Source organism: Rhinolophus hipposideros (genome assembly GCF_964194185.1).
Source record: "Rhinolophus hipposideros genome assembly, chromosome: 9".
In the NCBI taxonomy this organism is placed as follows: Eukaryota; Metazoa; Chordata; class Mammalia; order Chiroptera; family Rhinolophidae; genus Rhinolophus; species Rhinolophus hipposideros.
The window spans coordinates 38,522,357-38,544,884 of NC_138055.1; the positions used below are offsets into that span (position 1 = coordinate 38,522,357).

The window sequence follows — 22,528 nt, forward strand, 5'->3', positions numbered from 1 at the left end:
CCTACTGACTTTCCCTCTAATAAAATCCTGGCTGTTCTTGTATTAGGGTGGTTAACTTATTTTAAAAAAATACTGTAGAGTATTTTGCAAAGGATTTCATTGTTGTGTGGAAATAGGTTGATCACAAACAGAAAAAGTGAAAACAATTTACCTTTACCCTTCTAACTCACCATGATTTCTTGAATCATTCCACACATTGTTTAAAACATTTATTTCAAACCACTAGCCTCTCTTCTCTCAACCCAGAGGACATTGAGACTATCATATATTAGTTTCCTTGGTTATTTCCCCCACTTGACCTCTGATGTCTCAGAAAAGAAAGCACAGAATCCCTCTCTATTGTTTCCAATTTTAACTTTAGTTGGATTGGAGCCATATTTTGGGTGTAGTGGACATTTCTTGGTTTTGTTCCCTAACATCCATTTATCTTTTTGGTGATAACACCCTAATTTTACTTTGAAAGAACTATCTTGCCCCAGTGAACATAATTGTAGGTGGTCTTTCAGTCAATGTCTCTTATCTTGCTGTTAACAAGAGCTGGGAATACGCTGGATCACACATTCTCTAAGAATGAGAATTTTGAGAATTATACTAAGAAGGGAAATGATTAGAATTTCAATTTATTGAACTAGCCCATATCTTTTTCTGCTTAAGTTAGCCAGAGTTGGTTTTGTTGCTTATAATCAGAGAAAGTCTAGCTGATACAGTAGTTTTGAATGCCAAAGTGGAGCATTTTTATTCGTAAATTTGTAGGTAATGGGAAAATAGTAAACTTTATTTGCAATATGAAAAATAATTAGAACTGTGCAAGATTAATAGAACCATAAAAAATACATTGGCGTAAGAGGGCAGATGGAGTGTGAGAGATCAGTTAAAAGGCCATTCAGAGGGCTGGCCCGGTGGCTCAGGCAGTTAGAGCTCCATGCTCCTAACTCCGAAGGCTGCCGGTTTGATTCCCACATGGGCCAGTGGGCTCTCAACCACAAGGTTGCCGGTTCATGTCCCGCCACATGGGCCAGTGGGCTCTCAACCACAAGGTTGCCGGTTCATGTCCCGTGCAAGGGCGGCAACTGGACATGGAGCTGAGCTGCGCCCTCCACAACTAAGACTGAAAGGACAACAACTTGACTAGGAAAAAAGTCCTGGAAGTACACACTGCTCCCCAATAAAGTCCTGTTTCCCTTCCCCAATAAAATCTTTTTCTTTCTTTTTTTTTTTTTTTTTAAAAAAGGCCATTCAGTGGTTCAGGAGAGCTAAAGATGTGGAAATGGGGATGAAAAGGAGACAATGGGTAAAGTAGATATTTTAAGGGTGGATTTTATGTTTGGCTGTGTAATAAATATGGGGTTGGAAGGGTGGTTACAGGGAGATTATAGAACGAAGTTTCAATTCTCCTCACACATGAATGGATCTTGAAGGTTGGACAATATTTTCAAGGTAGAGATCAGGAAAAGGTATTTTAGAGAAAAGACACATCATGAGTAAAACAGAAGCCATGAATATCAGGCAGTCAGCAAAGTTGGAAGAGCATATAAGTTTGTACATTTCTTAAAAACAAACACTATACCTCATTCCTTTTTTATGGTCTCTTGAACAGTGATTCCCAAATAGTGGTCCATAGATTGATTGCATGTATCAGAATCTCTTGGGGAGCTTTATACATTAGAGATTTCCAACCCCAGATATTTAGATTCAATAGATTTAATGTGGGGTCCAGGAATTTATTTTTTAAAATCTCAGCTAAATCTAATACAAATTTAAATTTGTGAACCATATCTTGATACAGTTTTGAACAACATTGTGCATATAGTAGGTACTCAATAAATACTTGTTAAAGTTAATTATGTGTTCTTATTTTTGTGACCTCCTCGTCACCTCATCCAGCACTGCGTTTGATATTTATTCAATAATTTCCATCATAGCCATTTTTGCAGCCCTCATTGTCTCACTTCCTTGAAGTAATCTTCAACTCCTTTACTATCTTTTTGTTTTAACATTCCAGAAATCACCAGGTCCTTACAATTCTCCACAGCAAAATTTCCCAGATCAGCTCCCATTCTTTGTTTTATAACGGTTTCATTCTGGTAGGCCTTATCATACAAATGTATTACTGCTGGGAAAAGCAACCCTATTGTTTCAACTCTTATAGACTACTATTTAGACACACCACTTTGGAAAAGAATCAAGTCCAAATGCCACTTTTATCCTGACACTCTATAGCCAGAAAACTATTCAGTTGCTAGAGATGTGAAATTTGCTTTTGAGTCGTTCTCAAGCAGTGATGTTTAACAGAATTCCACAAACAGACATTTAATTATAATTATACATTTGTCTGAGCATCTCCTCCAGAAATTCCTAACCTTCAGATCTAGGAAGAATCTCTGATATCTTGTATTTCAAGAGTTTCCTCTAATAGTTTGAATCTTAGGACCCAAAGTTTAACAACTATCATGCTGTGTGATGGGCAAAACCTACCTGGGATTACAATTTGGCTGAAATCCCGTGCAAGGTTAAAAAGAGGTGACTAACTTTTGCAGGGAGGAAGGGGGACATGGATGGATGAGGGAATTTCCAGGACACATAGAAAGAGAAAAAGACAAAAGCTCTGGGAACAATGAGTAAGGTCTTGTGATAGTGACAGGATATGCTGACAGATTTTTTTAAAAAGTCACAGCTAGACTTGTTTACAGATAAAAGAACTGTTCAGACCAATTTGTAGGCAGAACTTGGTGGATGTTTTTGGTAATCTTCAGGTAAATTTCCATTGCTGAATACAGTGTCAGCTGATTTATTTGAAAAACCAAAAAAGAGGTGTTGAGTTTAAGTAGCTCAAGTAAAGCTAAAAGTCTTGCAATAATTATATAACACTAGTGATGAAATAAGGTAAGGAACTAGATTTTTTTTAAAGAACAAATTAATAATTTACTAAATTTCAAGATATACTTTATTAGGATTTTGACTAAAACAATAATTTTCCCTGGGAGATGAATATCTTTAAAGTAAGAATGATACTATTTTCACATCATTTTATTTTCAATTTGACAGCATCTCAAGCTGGAAAAGCTGGATGTCACAATGTCTCTACAGCGAGAGGAAAATATTTAGTAAAGTACTGTAATACTAAGCTGATATAAATGTCTATATGTGGTAATTCCATTAACTTCTTTGGTTGGTTGGGTCTTATTTCAGATCTTTTAGATGCTGTATTCAATTGAGTCAATGACTATGCTCAAAATCACTAAAAATGTCAGAATCACTTTACAAATATGGTCTTGGTTTTGGACGAGGAGGGAAAAAAATGAGTGGTCACAAAATTTCCATTTGTCTTTTTTTTTTTTTTTTTTTTTTTGAGTGAAGACAGCCATGAAGTAGTGAAAAGAATTTTAAACTTGGATTAAAAGTTGAGTTAAAATAATCTGCTGCCAATAGTGTGTTAGGTGGGGTCACCTAATCTCCCTCCTTCCGGGTCCAAGCCCTCATTCCCCAGCTGCCCAGAATGTTGGCTGCTGAGAATTCATAGCTAGGATCCTCCCTTGGACTTGCCTTCACCTGTTTCCTCTCCTTTCCCAGGGGTAACCTGAATTCAATGACTGATCCAGGCCAGGGTACGTTTCTGAAGGGCCATGCCAGACTCAGAGCTCCTCATGGGATCAGTTAACCACTAGTGCAACTGTGTCACAGCTCAACTTCTCCCGATGTTCCATACACTATGTTAAGCATTTCATACACATTTTATTGTTTAACTCTCACAATAACTTAATAAGCCAGGTATTGTTGTTATCCCCATTTTTTTGAGACACAATTGAGACACAGAGAGGATCAGTAGCTGGTGCATGATCCCACTATAAATGGTAAAGTCAGGTTTTGAATCTAGATCTGTCTGGCTGCAATTCGTGTGGCCTTTTCGTGTGCCGCACAGCCTCTCAAAATTGGATTGCAAGCTCTGCGAAAGCAGGAACAATGCCATGTTAAGTCCTATATATTTAGCATCTAACACATCACTTAGAAGATAGCTGGTGCTCAATGAATATTTATTAGTGAATCAATGAATTAACATGTATTAAGTGTCAAGTGCAGCTTTCACCAGTACTAAAGCTTTCAGAGACACTACCTGCCACATTGTCCTTCTCTGGCATCATCTCTGCCATTGATCACTACTCCCAAGAGCCACATTGATGCACCGGTCATTAATACAGGCTTGGAATGGCCAGTGGCTCACTTGTCACCTAGCCTGTATGTGAGGCACAGGTACCAACCTACTCCAGGGGCCACAAGCTTTTCTGCTTCCTCTTCTTTGTCTACACCCCATATTGAATCCCTTCTAGAAGCCAAGCAATTATACAGTCCAGTTACTTTTTCTAGTATTCAGGGCCTCTCTGCACCGAAGACTGAGGTTGGCTCTTCCTTTCTCAGTTTCTGGGCAGGAAGCCCACATTGCCTGTCCCAACCTGAAAACTTGTGTTCCCTTTAGCTTCTGGCTGGTGAACTAACCACATGCTCAAAAAGCAGATTTGGTCCCATGATTTTTTTTTTTCCTTTGGAAGAGCTTTTGCTACATGTGATTGATAAACAAGCAAAGCAAATGGTTGCATAACTTGTTTAAAAGTAGAGGTTTAACAGTTGGGATGGTTTTTGTCTGCAACAGTATGTCAAAATAATATTGGCTTAAAGAATAAGGACATGGTACAGCTAGGGTGGTTCCAAAGTTGGCTAATCGAGCGGCTCAATGATGCCTGTCAGTGCTTTGAATCACCTTGTTTTCCACTCTCTTGGCTTTCCCTTCATGGTCCGAATATGGCTACTGATGCTCCAGTTGTCCTCATGTGACTTAACATGCAACAGAAGAAAAGGAGGGCGGTAGGAGGGATCATTCCCAGAAGTTCCCAGCAGACTTCCTCTTGGGAACCATTGGCCACACTAGATTATAGGCTCCAACAAGCCAATGATCTGCCACCCTACCCATTCCCCTGTTCTTGTGAGCCAGAACACAACACTTAACACTGCCCAGCTGTCACCAATGAACTCGCTTCTTCAAAAGAAATTGGGTAGCACACATGCCTCAGTTTATTGTGCTTCGCTTTATTGAGCTTCACAGATGTGTTTTTTACAAACTGAAGGCAAGACTCCACCAGCAAAAAGATTATGGCTCACTTTATGGAGATACTCGCTTTATTACAGTGGTCTGATCCCAAACCTGCAATATCTCTGAGGTATGCTTGTACATGCAAAAGGTTAACAGTTATCTCTGGGTGGAGGGATTGTAAATAATTTTTCTTCTTCAGAAAATTTTGTGCTATAAACACGTGTTACTTTAAAAAAAAGCACATTTATTTTAAAATAATTTCAAACAGAAAATTTGCAAGAATAGAATTAGGAACTCCCATAAATACTTTACCCAGATTTAACAATATTTAATGTTCTGCTATCATTTGTTTTATTAATTTCTCTTTCTCTCTATTTTTTTGTATGATTTGAGTCTGCATATGTCATTCCCTTTACTCCATAATATCTGAATGTATATAGCCTACAAACAAGAATATTCTTTTATAGGTCAATTTAGGAAATTTAACATTGATACATTAATTTACAACCCAGATCCTAATTTTGTCAGTTGCCCCACTACTATCCTTTGTAGAAATATTTTTCCAGATAAAACCTAGTCCAGGATGATGTCTTACTTGTCGCATTTGTCTTTTTAATCTCCCTTCATCTAGACAACTCCTTCAACCTTTCTTTGTCTTTCATGCTACTGACATTTTTAAAGAGTAGGCCATTCATTTCACAGAATGTCCTCAATTTGGGTTTGTTTGCTGTTAATTCATGATTAAATTCACGTTATGCTTTTGGGCCGGACTGTTATCTAAGTGGTGATTTGTCCTTCTCAGCGCATCATATCTGAAGGCAGACAAAGCTGTTCTGCCCCTCATGGATGATGTTAATTTTAATCATCTGGTCAAGGTGTTTTGTTTCCCCACTGATTTAATGATTTTTTAATCATAAAGGAAAATGTATTTTACAAAATAACAAATTGTATAAGATCACATTATAATGACTGGAAACTGAGCTCAATGAAAAGTTGTATGTCATGCTCTCTCATTTGTGCGAAGAATGCTTATTATGCTTATTACACCCAGAATAATACTGAATTTGAGAGATAGAATAAGACTTTAAAGCATCAAGTCTCAGAGAATAAACGAAGGTCTGAAGGAGTAACCTGCCCACCGTTAGTATCAGAGCCAAGACTAAGACCAGATGTGGGGACAAAGCCCCAAAAAACAGTTTCCAGGCTCTCGGCCTCACATAGAAAGGTGCTGGCTTGGGTAGTAAATGGCCATCAACTGTGATCAGATGGCCATCAGCTGTGGCTAGTTGGCCGTCAGCTGTAACCCGTAAGCCATTGGCCACTAATATAACTGCTGTGGCTACGCTAGCAGAAGAAATGGGGGCTAGCAAGAAGATGGAGGCTGGCAAGCGCAGACTACTGTTAGGCAGATTATGCAGATCCTGCTTCCTGTGTCTCCAGCCCAAACGCCAGCGAGAATATATTGGTTTGACTCCCCTATCTATGGCTCCGTGGGTGTTCCTTTTTGGCTTTACTGTGTCCTGCATTCTTTTGTGGGGAGCGGGAGCAGAGACCCCGCAGGCCGCCCCGCACGACAAATGGCGCAGGGAGCAGAGTCCCCTGCGTGACACCAGAATACTTTGTCCATGATCTGCCTCCCTTCCTGCTAGACTGTACATTTGAGCCACAACACAACAAATGCTTTCCCTGCCCAGCTGTCACCAAAGAGCTCTTTTCTTCGAAAGAAGAAATCTGGTGCCCCACGTCCTCCTTGACACTTCATATTATAATACTCCCGGGTCTTCAGTCCAGATTCCAGATCTGTTCACATTAAAACACTGTCCATGTCCAAATTGGAAATGGGTTTCCTGTTTTATCATTTAAATGAGTTACCTTACTCCCCAGTTATCTCCCACAAACTCATTTCTCACTGATCACCTCTCACAGTTTGGAGCCAGCAAAAGAATGAGATAAAGAGGCTACCCCATGGTATGTTGGATGCATTCCACAGAGGTGCCTTTGTATAATTTGTGAGTAGAAATGATTTTTTTTTTCCTGGCTAGAGATAGAATCAACTGTGCTATTTTGAAAACTACCAAAGGCAGACAGTTCAAGAACCTATAATTGTAGAGAGGGAGTCTTTTCTGGCAGCAGTGTCTGTGTGTGTAGGTTGCCGAAGGCTATACGGGCCCAGCAGTACATTCAGCACCAGGACGGCTGAGGTTTGGACCTAGTGCTATCATAGGTACTAATATATTCCCCGTATTGCTATTTTGTTTCACGATAGCAAGTACTGAACTTTCTGCGCCTCTGATTCTCATACTGGTGATAACAGGAACTGCTCTTACATACTTATAGGGCTATTTGTGAAGACAAATAGGGAATAGTGAAGTGAAACAGATTTAGTGGGTCGGAACTGTTCTGAGGCAGGGTATGGGGGTGGGACAGGAACATCTCAGAGCTGAGACACTCTGCTGGGGCGAACAATGCAGATTGTTTGATAATTTGATATTTATAGTCTTAGGGTCTTTATTGCAGGGCATGCATTTCTTTCTCTTCCTCCCTCTCCCCTTGCCTGTTCCCAAGGAAGTATGCTCCACTGAAAGTGGCATTTGGACTCCAGAGCTTCCGTGTTGCTGCCTGACTTTCTGACAAAAGTGTTATTATTTCCACACATATGACTCTTTTATTCTATAAATAAATGAAGGCAACTGAACACAGCTCTGATGTCTAAAATAGGACAAGACAAATAAAGCTGGTCCTTAGAAGATTAATCCTCATTAGGAGACGCAGAAAGTCAGGGAACTTTGAGCGGCGTTTTGGAAGAGGGTGATAAAATGCCCAATGCTAACAAATTTTTCAAACAATAGTATCACGGGAAAATAATTTTCAGTAGAAGACATAAAGTTCTCAATCTTTTGGTTTTTCAGCAGATTTCTTTTCTTTTTTTTTTTTGTAATTCAACTTCTCCTATGGCAGGGTTGCATGTAGTCTCCAACTTTGTCCTGTTCTTCACACGATGATGGTATCACTGTTTTGCAATGCCCATTGAATGCCCTTTTTAAAATTTTTTTTGACTTTTAATGACTGAAGCAAAAAAGATCTAAAACCACAGCTTCTGGAAGAACCATTCGTTCTTGCCGGTCTTATACCTCTCTTCGAACTTGACCTTGGCCTCCCCTCGGGCCGTGCGTTTCAGAGCAGGGTCTCTGAAGACATCTTTGTTGACAACAGTTTCGTCCAAGGGGATATCCACAGAGTAACTTGTGGGCATGCGGTGATTGTAGTTATAAACTTTCACGAAAGATTTGATCTTTGACCTCTTAGCAATTTTCTTCTTGCCCATGGCAGCTGTCACTTTTCGGGGATAGCGGTCAATTCCAGCCACCAGAGCATGGCTGTAGGGGCGGTCGGAAGTGCCATCATCAGTGTTCTTCACGATGACCGCTTTGCGTCCGGAGTAGCGTCCGGCCAGGACCAGCACCACCTTCCCAGGTTTCATAAACTTGCCCATTTCGACAGCAGCCACTGGGACCTACAGCAGAAAGGAAAGAACCGCTCTTCCTCTAACCTTTCACCCCAGAGGGAGGTGACATCACTTCCGGCCCCGCCCCTGAGGCTCCTGATTGCCCTTTTGATAGCAAAGCTCAGAACTTTGCAAATGAGTCCTGCGTGCGAGGAAACAGCACCTGTCCTCATACCAGTAGTGACTCTCACAAAGGTACTCAAGTAAAGCAAAATGAGAACTGCTTGAGGGTAGGTTTTTGTTTTTTAGTGAAACAAGCTGGTAGTAAGATATGCTCTGACTTTGTTCCCATTATAGTAGAATAAATATAAGTAGAATAAATCTAAATTCCTTCCAGAACCTAAGTGATCTGGCTGCTGTCGTGAGATGTGGTAGAAAGATAAAACAATACAGATGCAAGCTTCTTTTCTTTTGGACTTTGTTCACTGCCGCTATAATCATAGTCTCCTCATTCTAGTTGCTTAGGGAAGAAATGAGGTAGAACAGGGTCATGTAATTAATATCATTATATTCAATTAACGTGTAATGATAATTACGTGTTGAAAACTAATACATTCTAAAATTCCCACAGTGTGTGGCAAAATATTCCAAAACAGATGGAGGTTGGCTCAAAGAAACATGATTTAGAGAGAAACTCAATCTTGACCACCAGGCCATATCTTCAGAACTCTTACCTCATTTCACAATAAAAACACTTAACTTGTCACATTTCTTTCATGACAGTTAAAATGCTCTCACATTTATAATTTCACTTGAAGTCATAGTGTTAGGCTCTTTCAAGTGGTGAGGCATGAAAGAGTGTTCAGGTTAACTCAGGAGATGGAAATTTAGTGTGAGACTACCTGGGGAATGAAGAAAACGCAGGAGACCGCTGAACCATTAAGACTTAATGAGAACTGAAATATGGTTTAAAATTCATCATTAACTCTACTAGTCTGTCATTCTTGTAACTCAGCTTTTCACTCAGCACAAACTCTAGTACCAAACTGGGTTGAATCATGCTACTTCCTAGCATGTGACTTTGGGCAAGTTATTGAAGCCCTCTGTGGCTTAGTTTCCTCATCTGTGAAATAGAAACAGCCTCACAAGGTTGAAGTTTAATATTTCAAACATTTAAAATAGTACCAGGCATACAGAAATTGGTGTTTCCTATTATCATCATCATTTTTATTCCTCTTGCTATATTTTCCATTGCTTCTGCAGCTACTCTCCACTACCCTCATGGTGTCCAGTGCAACATGGTTGCAGTTACTACCTTTTCTCTGTGTGACTCAGCATTTATCCCTTTCTGCTTTATATTTTACCTGAGTTACTGATTTTCTCTTGATCTCATTTTCTATATTTCATGCTTCTACTTATTCAGGCTTCTGTTTATTGCCTTCATTCTGTTTGCTTCTTCCTTTTCTATTCTCTCTGGTTTCCTATGTGTCTTATATTTACTTTCTTGAGAGAGGATTTGATAAGGCCACTTTGTGACTATTTACAATAGTATGGAGCTCTGCTGAAGAGTTCCTATGCTTATTTGCCCCAGGCTATTGGCAAGTTTATAGCACTTGATTGTCTTTAATTTAGGTGGGAATCCATGGTCCAAACAGTACTGTTCAAGATGGCAAGGGTCTCAAGATGTTACCTGAGAATGCTGTGTATACAGAACTATTTTGGAATGTCAGAAGGAGCTTGTGGGGGGAGCAGCATGTAGAGTTTCACGACTTTACTCCACTACATTCTTTCTTTAGCATTATTGCCATGCCATTTATAGACGGAGAAATTCAGAAACTCAAAAATGTCCAGTGATCCGAAGTCTTATAACTTAGTACATGCAGTGCTTTATTTAATTTTACTAAAGAAGAGGTGTTATTTCTTATTAGTTATATATCCTCTTATTCAGGCATGGGTGATGATCTTTTTCCGAAATGGCATCTTGCAATGTAAAAGGTAGTTCTACGGCTATTACATTATATCTACTTCAGAATCTACATAGAGTCAAATGGAAATTATTAAAGATGAAGTAAAAGGAAAGAGAGTTAAAGCATTTAAAAGACAGACGTGCTAAAGTGATGGTTGTAACTTTCTCTTTGCTCTCTTCACACCCTAGCCAGTTTAACAAACCACAGTACTAATTATCTGGCAATTCAGATGCTACACAGTCAGCATCCTTCAGTGGAAAGGCTTTTCTTGAGATTGAATCTGGAGGAGCAAGGGAAAGCAGCAGAGAACCTTATTTTTATAGGATTTGGGAGATAAGGTACTCTAGCTTGAAGATTTGTTAATCAACAACTTGTTTCAACTTGCCAGGAAAGTTCCTTTAATGAAAGCACTATTTAAACCAGTTGTCCCCTCCTTGTCTTACATCTGTTTTTAGCTAACACTCATTCTTCTTAGTCCACTTAGAATTTTGTGGATTGAAGTCTAACATGCCATTTTTAAAATGTAAATTCTAGTTAAGTAGAAGAATTCTAGTTAAGGATTAGGAGAGACTGAATAAAGCCACAGTAAATTAATGATTGTCCAGGTGAAAAGATGAGTGAACTAGGAATTAATGGGTCAGTTGGAGGCCTGGGAATCATACTTGGCACTGGTTCCAGAGAATGGAGTGCACCACACTGTCAAACTGGGTAAATTTTGATTAATAGTGAGCCATGGCATATTATATAAAAAAGGAGCTTTACTTACTATTGCGACAGGTGAAAATCAAGGTGGGAGTTACTGGTTATGAGTAATGCTTTACTGTTGATCGAACATGTTCCCAGGACCTCTAACTGTGTCTGTTGGTAGGAAGGAAGGGCAGTGACTTGAACCTGGAAAGGCCTGACAGCCTGTGGAAGGGTTTGGCATGCTTGGGAAGAACGTTATGCAGATCATCTGCGTGGAATGGAAAACAGGAATTGCAGCTACGTGTGTATTGAAAGGACTCTATCCATTCTGTGGCCTCTTTCAAAGTATAGAAATCAGACATACTTTTTTAGGAAATTTGTTTAATTCAGCCAATAATTGAACATTAATCAAAGACCATGACAAAGAGTTTCCATTTTTAATTAAAACTTTTTCAATTTATAAATAGAATAATAAAATAAGGAAGTTGAATGTAACTAGGTTTCTGAATTTATCTGGCAGGTGACCAGAGAATAACCAACACAATCTGGGTTGTAAAGAAAGAGTGATTAAAACAAGACTCTGCTTGGAGAGAGATATTGGGCCTATTTCTAATCTGTCTCCATGGGCAGGAAGGGAAATGGGGGGAGGGTTGAATTCATAAATGATGTCGGTGGTGATAGCTGAGTAGTAGCTTAATATCCAGCTAAAGGATATTAAAACTGTGTCTGGGTTATCAGCAGTGCCATGCTTAGAATCAGACAAAATAAACAGCAATTTCCTTTATAAGGAATTCTAAAGCTAAGCTTGTTTCATTTGAATTTGGGTTCATGATTTATACCATGTGTTCAACCCACTCTATGTTTAGTGATGTGACTGGAAGAGAACAATCTGAGGCACCCAGATCCTTTAAGATCACTCTGGACAATTTCTTCCCGAATTTCTAAAGACCTCGCCCAGAGCAAGTTAGAAGTTTTAAGCAAAAGACAGCATTCATTCATTCACTCAGTACATTTTTATTGACTGTCCAGAGGACAATGCATAGTTCCAAATCCCATACAGGATGTAAAAATAAAACAAATTGACATCCTGCCCTCAAGGACTATAAGGAACTTGTAGTTAGTGGGGGACATAGGCCATATATAAAGATAATAGTATAGTTGTTTTACGTTGTAAGAAAAAGGCAAACATGTTTACTGATGACTTATTATGTGTCAGGCAACATGCTCTGTCATCCTGCATATGACATCTTACCAGATCTTCGCAACAACCCTGTGAGATGGATTTTAGTGGAAATAGACAAAAATTATCCTTAACTGAGGAAACATTATTAGGGAGCATGGGTGCAAAATCCTTCAGTTTTGCACAGTGTGGGAGTATGAAGCAGAGTGGACAATAAGTTCAGAAAGATAAATTGGGGGCCAGGATGTATAGGCCTTTGGGTGCCAGTTTGGAGTGTGGGCTTTATTCCTTGGTAAATGTTCAAGTGTTTTGAAAGGAGTCAAGAATGATCAGGACCGTGCTTTAGACCGCTGTCGCTGGAAGCCTGTAAAGACCACACAGACAAATGACATGGCCTTGATGAGATGGGTGAGCCTTTCCTGGTATCCGCATCTAAACAAACTAAGTAGGGGATATGTCCTCATGCCTGCACAGGCCTGGGGGTGGCGTTAATAAAGAGTCAACCTGCAATCCGTTACTCCAGAGGGCAGAACTGAAAGAGTAGATTGTGGACAATCAATGCGCTCTCTATCTATCTATCTATCTATCTATCTATCTATCTATATCTCCACATATACATATATGTGTATATATATATGCTCCACATATATATATATATATATATATATATATATATATATATATATATATGGGCTTGCAGTCAGAGATCTTGGTTTCAATCCCAGCTCTGGGTGTTCTGGATCAATTTACTTATGTAACCTTGCTGTGCCTTTCATTTTTATGTTAAAATGGGGCTAACAACACCCATCTGACTGGATGTTTGTGGGGATTAAATGAGACAAGACAGAAGTCTTTGGGGGAATAGTCAGAAAAGCAGGACCTGGCTTGCTAGGACAAAGATCTTCAGTGGAGGGCTGCTCTCCTAGCTCCTGGGCTTCATGTGGCCAGATAATTGAAGCAGGGGCTAGGTGGCTACTTGTCAGCAATTGGGGATTCTTGCCTCCAATACGTAGGTTATTGTATCAGATACCTTTACAGTCTATTCCAAGCTCTACTTCTGTTATTTTCTGCAGGTTCTTTCTTACTATTGAAGTGTCCTCCACCTCACTCCCACCTGTAGTGACAGTATCTGGCAAAATCATAGGTACAAAAAGTAAAGCTGATCATAGGAATAACTAGGCAAAAAACTGATATCTAGACCTTCAGAGTTAGTGTTGAAACCACAGGAGTCGTAAATAGAGTTTTCCATTAAGTCAGCTAAGATCCATGTCAGTAGGTAAACTCTGGGTAGCTGCCCATCAGGCACCCTATTTCACTTCTGGTGCAATGTACTGATTCTTCCAGGCTTCCCAAACATACCCAGAGGCCAGTGGTTTCAGTATATTTTTTCAAGTGATAGAGCCTCTTTTAAAAATGAAGCATTAGGGTGAAGCCAAAAAGTGTAGTACAGAGAAAAGATGTAACTCAATCAGAGGGGACGGAAGAAGGTGGTGAGAAGAAGGCTGAAATCTGGCCCATGGATTCCTTTCTCACTCACTCTGGAACCCCTGGTTTGAACACTACTGCTGGAGCCCTGGCCTGTTTTCAGCTTTGCTCTTGAGTCTTTTGTTTTCCGGACTCTGATGGCAGCTGTTATCACTCCAGCTGTGGAGGGGATGGGAGGCAACTTCCTGTTATTCTATCCTGCCATCCCTATGGGGTGGGACATTCCCTCCCCCATCTCCTGCTGCTGGTTGTAGAATGAGAGCCTGGATGCAGCCATCTATGACTGGGTCTGGAGGAATGACTGGTGGCCACCCAGCCACTGTTTGAAGGCATTTGGGAGAGCACAGCAGGCAACAGGCATGACAGACAAGTGTGTCCCTGACTGTGGCAGTGGGAAGGATGAATGGTGAAAAGGCAGGTTAAGTGGTTGGTGCAGAAAATATTTGAGGGAGTGAGGGGTTGTTGCAAGAATGGTGAGAAAGGAAAAGGGAAGGACTCTGGCCAAAGTGGTGGTGGGAGGGGGGAGGGAGAGGTGTGTGTGGGGGAAACAGTTATGGGTTATTTGGGGTTTGGGTGTATTTAAGGAATGGAGGGGGATTAGAGGTAATACTGTGTTTCCCTGAAAATAAGACCTAGCCGTACAATCAGCTCTAATGCGTCTTTTGGAGCAAAAATTAATATAAGACCCAGTCATATTTTACTATACTATAAGACCAGGTCTTATCTAACATAATATAAGACAGGGTCTTATATATTAATTTTTGCTCCAAAAGACGCATTAGAGCTGATTGTCCGGCTAGGTCTTATTTTCGGGGAAACACGGTATAATGATCTATTTTCTGTCCGGTGTTTTTACTGAGTCTTTTCCTTGAATTGGGTGTAAGAAATACGAAGAGGTGTTAAGCATGGAGCTTGCTCTTCAGAGTTTGGGAAGGTAGGAAATGTATATAACTAGACATATATAACCATATGTTTATACATCTGTACAATCCCAATAAAGCTTACAACAACCCTTGATGTATTATCAGTCCCATTTCATAGAAAAGGTAACTGATAGAGGTTTTGGTGACTAGGCCAAATCACATAGCAAGTAAGTGGCAGAACTGGACAACGGACCCCAAGCCATTTTTCTGTCCACTGTAGTGCACAGCAGGACAAGGACTTTTCATTAGGCTTTGAGAGAAGGTTGGGACTTAATACTCAGAGGAAAGGGTCCAAAGGTACAAACTTCCAGTATAAAATAAATAAGTCATGTGGATGTAATGCACAGCATGGTGACTATAATTAATAATACTGTCTTACATATTTCAAAGTTGCTAAGAGAGTGGATCTTAAAAGTTCTCAAAACAAAAACAAAAACAAACTCAACAAACCCACACACAGAGAAGAGTGGGGTTTCCAGTTAGGCCAGAAGGTGAGAAGTAAGCAGGATCTGTGAGTAGACCAGTTTGACTGCAGCAGAATATTTCCCAAGACTGAAGTGGGAGATAAGGTGCGAGAGGTAAAAGGAGGCCAGATTAGGGACAGTTTTAAATGGCTAGCCAAGAATTGCAGAGTAAGGGGTGGCGGGGTGCAATTTAGAGGGGAAGATGTTGATGGCCAAACAGTGTTTTAGAAAACTCAGCTAGTAGTGGTGCATAGAAAGATTTAAAGCTATGGAAATATGAGTCAGAAATATAAGTTAGCTTGGAATAGCGTAGGTTTGACAAACAGCACAATGGCAATAACATAAAGTAGGTCTGTGAGGGCACTGGCCTGGTCTATGGATTGTTTTTTTTAGCATTATAGTGTTCGATTTTTTCAAATGAGTGTAGATTGTAGGCAATCACTGCTTTAGAAGAAAGAGAAAAAATGACTTTGGAGTCTGATGGACCTTGGTTTCAACCCCAGTTCTAGAGAAATTTACTTATGTAACCTTGCTGAGCTTTTGATTCTACGTTTAAATAGGGCTAGTGAGACATTTGACAGGATGGTTGTGACACAGTGTTGGATTCTGCATCACTCTACAATTTTTGGCAGAATGGTGAAATGCATGGCGTCATCCATCAAAAACAAACAATAAAAACCAACAGAAAGTCAATAATTAATTCATTTTACTTCCAGAAGATGATGGATAATATGCTCCCTCTATCTCAGCTAAAGAGAGCCACTTTTCAGTATTCAGTTCTGCCTTGGAGTAGATATTAGGTAAATTGAAAGAACCATCTCCTGAGAATGTTTCTGTTCTGTTAGCATGCTATCCGCCAAGGGTAAATGTTAGTTAATTCTTAATTGATAGCTCAGCCTCTGCAATTGGTTCCATTCAACAGTAATTATTCTCATGTGGTTTGTTGAACTCAATTGTGTGATCACCCTCCCTCCCCTTCAGTTGTGCATGAAAACAGCAGCGTTAAGATTGTTAAAAAGGCAAATAGTAATATTTTCTTCAGAGCTTCAATTTTATTTGTCTGGAAGCTTGCATGATTGATTTTCATAGCTAACAGCCAGAGCAGCCACATGGTCGAAAACGCCGCAAGTTAACAATTCAGAGCTGGGTTGCCTTTTCTAGCATTCTCTTTTAAATTTTTCGGAAGTGCTTTTGAAGTTCTAAATTTCCCGTCTACGGGAACAACCAGCAATCCCAAGATAAAAGGGTAGCAGAGTCAGCTGGCGTTTTCCTTTATTGGCCTGACTTAAAGCTAGCCATTTTCTGCTCCACGCACCGCCAGACTCGTACTTGCCCGTGACACAGAGGCAATTGTTTTTCCTTAAAAAGGGGCTTGGGTGGGTTAGTTTCGTTTCAGATCTGGGATAGAGTAAACACTCCCAGAAAAGTTTAAAACACAGCTCGCAAAGCTCTTCACTATATATCTCCCTTCCTCAGAGATAAGCAGGAAAGGCAGCATTTTTTTTTTTTTTCCATCAACAACCACTTCCAGCCCTAGTCTGGCTCAGCGAGGAATGTATAAAATTAGTTGACTCCTCTGAGTGACTGTCCCCAAGCCCAATCAGCGGGAGCCAGGACGCTGCCGACCCCTCCCCCTTGCGAACTCTCTTTGGCTAATTCCTGCAGGGAGGGAGGAGAGAAGGAGGCAGTGGGAGGGGGAGGTACCTGGAACTGGGAGTGATGTCAGCTCCCAGCTCGGTGCCTGCCCGGATTCCTGACATGGTGTAGGGCCCAGAGGTTGGGGAAGGCGGGAGTGGGACGGGACAGAATTTGGGTTTGCTAGCCTGCGGCGGGGCCAGAGTGCCGGGGCTTTCAACTCCGAGGGAAGGTGAACCAGAACTTTTGGAACTAGTGCCGGCGGCTTCCACCCCCCAGGTAAGGGCGTTTGACTTCTCTCAGAGACCGGAGGGAAATGACACCGTTGTATGGTTGCTGCTGGGTATTGCAGCTGCTCCTCCTTATCCCCTGGTCGATTTCCTTTTCCAACTCATTCCTATTTCCCAGCGGGAATGGACCCTTGGGCGGGGTGGGGGTAGGGCTGAACTCCTGGGGCTCCCAACTAGCTTATATGTGAAAAATGCCTCCAGGATTGGACATGTAAAGTCTTGTCTGCGTCATTAGACCCCCGTACACCCTAGTCTTCCAATAATACTTGAGAACCCAATCAGAGAAGTGTGTGGGGGGAGGGGAAAAAGGGAGATGGGGATGGTGGAGGGTCGATGGGTGGAGGGTATTATTTAAAAATGACACAAAGTTTATGAAATATCGATTCAAAAATGATGCTCTTGAGAGAACAAAAGTTTTGTATCTGTTTAGTTCCTGTGTGGCCTATTACATATTAATTTAAATGAAAGAGTATAATTGTTATTCTTATATCTCAACATAAAAAATCTTTTTATATAGTTCGGTCAGGACGTGAGAAATTCACTTAGGGTGTATTCATAATGAGCTTGTGGGAAAACTAGTCTCTTGGGGGCACGCTTCTGAAACTCCAACTCTTTTTCACTCTTAACATTTTAAGCAAGAATCCGTTTCATTGCCAACTTTGTGATCTAGAGGGGTTAGGAAGGCTGCAGAGAATCTTCAGATCTGTGTTCTGTGGCTGCTCGAGAAATGGGATGAGGGCTGGTAATTGTGTTTTCAGGGATCATTTTTAGAGAAGGGTGTTTTAACAGGGAAATGTGGCAGAAGGCGTGGCATACAAACTCTTAATTATAGGAACATGCATTTTTCAACATGTGGAACCTTTCAATACGAAGTGCAAGGAGCAGTAGAATGAGAATTTGATTTAGTGTCCAAGTTAGGGAAAGCAATTGTCTGTGGGAAGGAAAAGATATTTTGAGAACTGGAAGTATTGAATTCTATTTTTATTTCCTGTTTCAAACTTTTTTTTTTTTTTTCTGGTTGGAGATTTTGTGTGCGCAGGTCACTAACTGGGTATGATTGATTTTTCTGGGGAAAGAGCTTGACTCCACAAACTGATTCAGAACCCTCACTTACTTATTAGTGCTTAAGGGTTTTTCTTTTGGAGAAGGAAAAAAAATGCATGGGCTGAGACTCCTGAGTCAAGTTTCCCCTTTCATTCACCACGGTTCCTCTCAGTGAGGATCCTTCTTTTGCTAGGTCGGGAGGAAACGGGCGTGGATTTCATTGTGAGTCAAAAGCTGCATCCCTGGTGCCTGAGCGAAAGGGCATTTCCAGGAGATGAGGAAAGAAGCCACAACTACATCTAATAAACCCAAGTCAGGAAGTGTCGAGATGCAGGACTTCACAGATGGGGTTCTCTATCTTTCTAGCCAGTTGACAATTAAGTTTCAGAGCTGGAAAGAAGTATTTTGTTTATAAAACCACCTGGGTCTGTATTGTTCTCAGTTCCTGAAGAAATTGATTAGCACCGGGTGGATTAAGAGCAGACTTTTTGCAAAGGGAAGGTGTGTGTTACTGGAAAGCCAGAACATTTTCATGTTGGTTTGTATTTTGATTTCAGAAACAGAAATTTCCTAATGGCTCTGAAACAATGGTGGAGAGAGAAGCCTTTTCTGTTTCTGTTCTATAGGAAGCATATAAAACATACTGTGTTTTCCAGTGGGAAAGAGACGGTGGTGATGTGGATTCCTGTGGGCTGATGTGAAATCATTGGAGCCTTGACTGTTACAGTGTTCAAACTGCAGTTTGTAATACCCAGAGATAGAGCTACAAAAACGAGTCAGAGTATTTTTAGGATGTTATCCTGATGTGCCAAATTCAGATTTATGCTTTCTTTCCAAGAAACTCGTCCTGGATTAGGGATTTGAATATGCCAAAGCTTTAAATTTCATTAGCAGTTTTTTGAGTAATAACAGTAATTTTATGTTCTTCGTTTTAGCCAATGTTTCTCTTTTTTGGTTTGTGTTCATGGGGCAGATGTGGTATAGTAAAAAACGGTGCTTTTAAAGGACAAACTTGAAAGATGTTTGTTATTGAGAAAGATAGACTTAGGTTTTGGTTAAATTATCTTTGACCAGCAACTGTCATAGTTCTGGTAGCTACTTAAAAATAAATAGGATAATCTGGCCTTTGTGGACAAATATTGACTTGAAATTAGGGCATACTGTAGTTCCACATCAATAGTGCCTAATTTCAAGGGCATCATAGACATTTTTTGGAAACAAGTTCAATGAGGGAAGAGTTTGTTTACTATTTATGGAGTCTTTTTGTCACTCACTGTACCAGCGTAAGATAAATCAGAATAAGGTCATTTTTTTTCCTATTACTGACTAGCTGACTTCTTTTTAAAACCTCTCTTTCATTTTCATGAAATATTTGCATTTTTGTAGTTAATTTAAATTAGTAATTTGTTACATTAAAATTAATGTTTTGAGTTTTTCATCTCCCATTTTTTAAAGTACCTATCTCCCAAATGGCACATTTTTCAAATTGTTAAAAGACCTCATTCATCATTCTGTCTTTTCACAGCTATTACATGTTTCTGACCTGATTTGAATTACTTTTTCAAAACAATGAATAAGTGAGAAAATTAATGAATATACATTCACATTTGGGTCTATATCTTAATTCTTTATTAAGGAAACGTTACTTCAAGGTGAAAACACAGGCAAGAGATACTGTATAATGATGACTTTTTTATTTCCAGAGATTTCTCTAGAAAGTCATATTCTGAAATCGAGAAAAATAAATCACAGTTGAGCAGCCAATTGTGAAATTTTTCAGGAAACCATGATTTCTTATTATTATCATTTATTTTTTAAAATTTTTATTGGGAAACAGCTATGGTAGTTGGTTACATTGCTTTCATGCTACAATGGCATAGTTGACTCTTAAGGATGGTGCAGCTCGCAGTGGCTCATGCGGATCTAACCGGAAACCTTGGTGTTAGCAGCGCCACGCTACAACAAACTGAGCTAACCAGTTACCCCTATTATTATTATTATTATTATTATTATAATTATCATCATCATTATCATCATCATATCATCACCATTATTTAACCATGATCAAACAGATGGGCTTAAGTATGAGATTCAAAGCTGTTAAAGTTAGCGAAGCTGGATGTTGTTTGTGGATAAAGGGAACAAAGTGTCTCTGGCTAGCATTTCCCTTCTACTAAAGGCTGATAATTTCATAATTAAATCAGTCATCAAACTGTCTGAAAGTTGACTCTATCCAAAAACTGCTCTGGGCTTGTGCACTTCCTTGCACCTGTAGTGTATTATGTCATTTGTTTCTCAAATTCATTGCAGTGCATGTCAAAATCTTTTCCATAGTCAGAAAGCGTACAGCTTTTGTCATAGGTGTCACCACCACAAAGAGCGATGCTTTATTAAATGGAGCTAATGAATTAAAAAAAAACACCGAACTGAACTAACCCACCCTACAACATACAAAGATTGTTCCATTTCCTTTACACTCTTCATTGTAAATATAGTCATTATTGATGCCAGTTTGGCATTAGTTGATCATGTTTCAAAAAGTCAAGTAGGGAGGGTTTTTTTTACTTCAGTTTTTTTTTTTTTCCACATCGAACGATCTAGAACACCAAACAGCTGGATTTTAGGTTTAAAATATGGGCCCTTCAAGGAGTTTTAAGTTGGCACACTACTTAAGCAGTTTTGGGAGGAGAGGTGAATCTGAGTAAAATGTGTACCAGTCTGTACCCGCTAAAGAGCTTCTGTTTTTAAAATGTACATTTGGAGTCAGTGGTTCAGGTGGGTGTGTTGTCATTGTCACAGTTTGTGACTGAACTTTGGTTGTATGTCTGTCTCCCTGGAAGTTGGTGTGACTCACATTTTGACTGGCCCACACGCACATCCTTGCTTTTATTGGCAAGTGGAATGAGTTTAAAATAGATCATTTAGTGGTTTCTGTGCCGTGGAACACCTAAAATTGTCCATGACTTGAAGGAATTGTACAAACTCTCATTGCATCGAATAGCAAGTCATTCTGGCAAAGGCTCCTGTTTCAGATATGGATTGTGGATGAAGAAGATCAAATCCTAGAACGTGTGGGCCTGGCCGTGGATTTTATGGACTCCCTATGAGCTCCAGAGTAAGGCTAGGTGTTTTCACCTCTAGGTTAGGGAAATCAAGCATTTGACATAAAAACAGATGCATGGTGAAGGCAGCAGGTGTGCTGATGTGTGTGTGCCTTTGTTAAAAAAGGGAGAACTTCATTTTACTTGGTGAAGGAGAGGCAACAGATGCTGTTTTCAGGGGCAAGTCATTCATAAATACGTGACCAAGTTCTTTCGGCCAGCAAGGCAATTCTTGGGAAGAAGTAGGTAGGCCCATTGGGAAGTGTATTAACTTCCATGCTGTGAATGTAATATTGTACCATGTCACTAAATATACTTATGTTATCTTGTGTTTCTGTGCCTAGAATCTAGCTCACAGACGTCCTTTTGCTGGCTTTTTCTCACTCTTCGTCTATAATACTTTACACAAATATCTTCTGGCCACCACAGAATTGCGTGAAGTTTTTATGAGGGAAGTGTACTAAATTTATTTGGAAGTGAAAACAAGGCTAAAACTCTATGCCAACTTTCTTAATATAACTTGATAGTGTGACTGCAGTTGCATAAATAATGTCCCTGCAATCAGGCTGTTTTTCTAAAGATGTTGCTTCTCATAACAACACATAGTAGAGAATTTTGTTTTGTGGAATTGGAATTTGAACACGCTCTACTTTTTCTTATGAATGATAGAAGGGTCCAGTGAGCTTGTAGGTTCATATCTAAATTAACTATGGGAAGTGAGTGAGTGGGAGGAAGGGAAACAGTGACAACTCAGAGGAAACACTCTAGTTGAACCTGTGAGTCTGCCAGGATGATTTGTGTGAAGTCACCTGGGACTCAGTGTTTTTCCGCAGGATCAGTTGCTTGAATGCTTTTGTAAAACTTTCACATTCTTCCATCCTCCACTCCCATTAATGTGTGACTTTGCACAACCAAGAGGGCTTTTAAACACAGATTTAAGGTTCTTTTATTGCTTTTCTCTCCTCAGGTACCTTGATTTTCTAGGGTGACTTGCATTCTATATCACCCTGTGGAGCAGACACAGCTAGATACCCAACCAGTATCCATTTCACTCACTTTTTCCCTACAGCTGAACCTATTTTGTTTAATTCGCCACCATGGCCAGTTCAAAAAAAGGAAAAGCTTGATTTTCCAGAATCCCTTGCAGATGCGGTTGTCTAAGGGACACAGCCCTGGCCAGTGAGATGTAAGTAGGTGGGTGGGGCTCCCCCACAAAGCTCTTAT

General features: G+C 40.0%; 2 protein-coding genes across 31 annotated transcripts in view; one reads left to right on the forward strand and one right to left on the reverse strand.

The window, feature by feature from the left end:
* Nucleotides 1–5,025: 5,025 nt before the first annotated feature.
* The window catches only part of PPFIBP1 (PPFIA binding protein 1), a 172,868-nt gene continuing 155,365 nt past the window's right edge, over nucleotides 5,026–22,528 (forward strand). For 26 of the 30 annotated variants that reach the window (XM_081061295.1, XM_081061319.1, XM_081061317.1 and 23 more), the window contains exon 1: nucleotides 16,885–17,148. The gene's annotated coding sequence lies outside the window, so the exon portion shown is untranslated. Of the gene's footprint in view, nucleotides 5,211–16,884; nucleotides 17,149–22,528 lie in introns of those variants that run through there. The other 4 variants (XM_081061300.1, XM_081061316.1, XM_081061304.1 and 1 more) reach the window with 3 other exon arrangements.
* Nucleotides 8,166–8,632, reverse strand: LOC308502194 (large ribosomal subunit protein eL27-like; the record flags this gene model as incomplete). Its single annotated transcript, XM_081059598.1, has 1 exon — nucleotides 8,166–8,632. Exon 1 carries the CDS (start codon nucleotides 8,574–8,576, stop codon nucleotides 8,166–8,168), a length of 411 nt encoding a protein of 136 aa, XP_080915724.1. The 5' UTR covers nucleotides 8,577–8,632.